At 41.2% G+C, this 2,120-nt stretch overlaps 1 protein-coding gene across 1 annotated transcript in view; it reads left to right on the forward strand.

Annotated features, from left to right (window-relative positions):
- The first annotated feature begins 641 nt into the window (after window positions 1-641).
- LOC116123828 (kinetochore protein NDC80 homolog) overlaps window positions 642-2,120 on the forward strand; it is a 6,621-nt gene continuing 5,142 nt past the window's right edge. The window contains exon 1 of the mRNA XM_031409560.1: window positions 642-962. Coding sequence (XP_031265420.1) covers window positions 714-962 — 249 coding nt within the window. The 5' untranslated portion in view covers window positions 642-713. The remainder of the gene's footprint in view (window positions 963-2,120) is intronic.

Genomic DNA, 2,120 nt, shown 5'->3' on the forward strand with positions numbered 1-2,120 from the left:
CTCCTCCCAACGTTTTCTTTTTCTTAAATCAACCACTGCAAATAGCTTTATAAAGAAGCTGCTATGCGTATCCAACAACAGAGTGCACAAGCAACTGTCATTATTGCTATGCTATTAATCACCTTTTCTACCACAAAACCCATAAATTCAACCACCAAACAACCACATTCGGAGCAACCAACCTGAATCGAGACACAACAACATCAATCAAGCTTGATCATCGTGAAAAAAAAAAAGCAAAAAAAAATTAACCAAATCTTCATATCATTTAATTCGTTGATGATGGTTCCATGGTGGGAGAGATAGGGGATGAAAAAGAGGAAATAATTTGGAGAAAGAAAAAAAAATGAGCCAAAGAATGAGGGGGAGAAAATAAGAAAGAGGGAAAAAGGAGGAAATAAAAAGACTATATTACCCTTGCTCATTTAACAGATCTTGAACAACATTAGGGTGTTAAGGGGTCGTTGATTATCTTTTGAAAGTTTTGAGGGTAAATTAATTAGAAATTTCGTAATTTACGCAAATCATTTCCAAAAAGTATAGGGGGCTAATTGATTTTTGTTCTCATTGTAAAATCCCAAAAGCCCTCCCAAAGCGGGAAACCAAACACATTCCAAAATCGAAAATCGAAAATCAAAAATCAAAACCCTGCTTCACTATAGTCACTCTCTCTACTTCTCATACAGTTCAACTTAGTCCTCGAGCACCAAAAAATGAGAGGCACAAACCGACGTCGTCCGACGGAATCCTTCAACCAGCCACCACCTCCACAACCAACGCCCGACCTCTATGGATCCCGATTTGGTGGTCCACGCGATTCCGATGCCAGTTTCGCCAGCAGCCGCCCCTCATCCGCTGGCATCGGCCGCGCCTCCATCGTTGCCGACCTCTACTCCGACCGGTCCCACCAAAGCTCGGCAATTCGCGCCATCAACGCCTTCCTTTCCTCGCACTCGTTCCAGATCCTTCTACCGCCCAAACAAGTCCCCTCCGTCAAGGACATAGTGGACATTATCAAATTTCTCATTTCGAAGCTCGATTACCCTTCCACAGCTAAGTTTGAAGACGATCTGTTTGTAATCTTGAAATCCCTAAATTGTCCTTTCAAGATTAATAAATCTACGCTTAGGTCACCGAATTCGCCTCACAATTGGCCTTCGTATCTGGCTTTGATGCACTGGCTGGTGCAAATCGCGTCGTACAACAATCACTTATCAAATAATTCGGGTTCATTTGCAGAGAACAACAGTATGTATTTGTATGCGTTGGAGAGTTATTTGAATTATATACGAGGAGATGATGATTCTGTGGAGGAATTGGATAAGGAGTTTATTGGGAAGGTGGAGAAAGAGAGAGATAGTGTGAGCGAAAATGTGATTCAGTTGGAGAAGAAGGTGAAGGAAATGGAGGGAATGAATGCGGGGCCAACGGAAAGGGAGAGATTAGAGAAGGAGAAGGGTGTTTTGGAGGAGGATGTGAACAAGTTCAATGCGATGATTGCGGAGTTTAACACGAGGATAGAGAAGATGGAGAAAGCGGTGGAGGAGAAAGAGAGGGAAATGGCGGATAAAGTGGAGGAGCGTAAGAGGATTTGTGAGGAGAATGAGGAGTTAAAGAAGAGAGTGGAGTTGCAGACGTTTAATGCACGTGATGTGGAGAGGATGAGGAGAGAGTTGCAGGCAGTGGAAAGAGATATTGGGGATGCAGAGACTGCTAGGAATTCTTGGGAGGACAAGAATTGGGATCTTGATGCTTCGTTGGGACATAAGTTTAAGGAACTTGAGGCGCTTTCCATGGAGTGCAATCAGGCAATTAGAAGGTTTTATATAACTTATTCTTAGTTGTGTTTGAAAATTTGATATGTTTGCTGTTATTGGATGTTATATTTATAAAGTTTTCCACACTAACTCATTTCGCATGCCAATGGATAAACTACAAATCATAGCAAACAGTGTCTTATTAAATTAGAAACTAATAATAGTCACTTAATATGGTCACACTTTGTAATTAGCATAATTTATGACATTACTTTACTCTATATACCAGGTTTTGATTAGTCATCTCTGCTAGAAACTTGGCTGATTAAAGCTTGGGTAAGATAAAAACTCCTTTGGCCTGCA

This window comes from Pistacia vera, unplaced genomic scaffold (assembly GCF_008641045.1).
Source record: "Pistacia vera cultivar Batoury unplaced genomic scaffold, PisVer_v2 Contig1450, whole genome shotgun sequence".
In the NCBI taxonomy this organism is placed as follows: domain Eukaryota; kingdom Viridiplantae; phylum Streptophyta; class Magnoliopsida; order Sapindales; family Anacardiaceae; genus Pistacia; species Pistacia vera.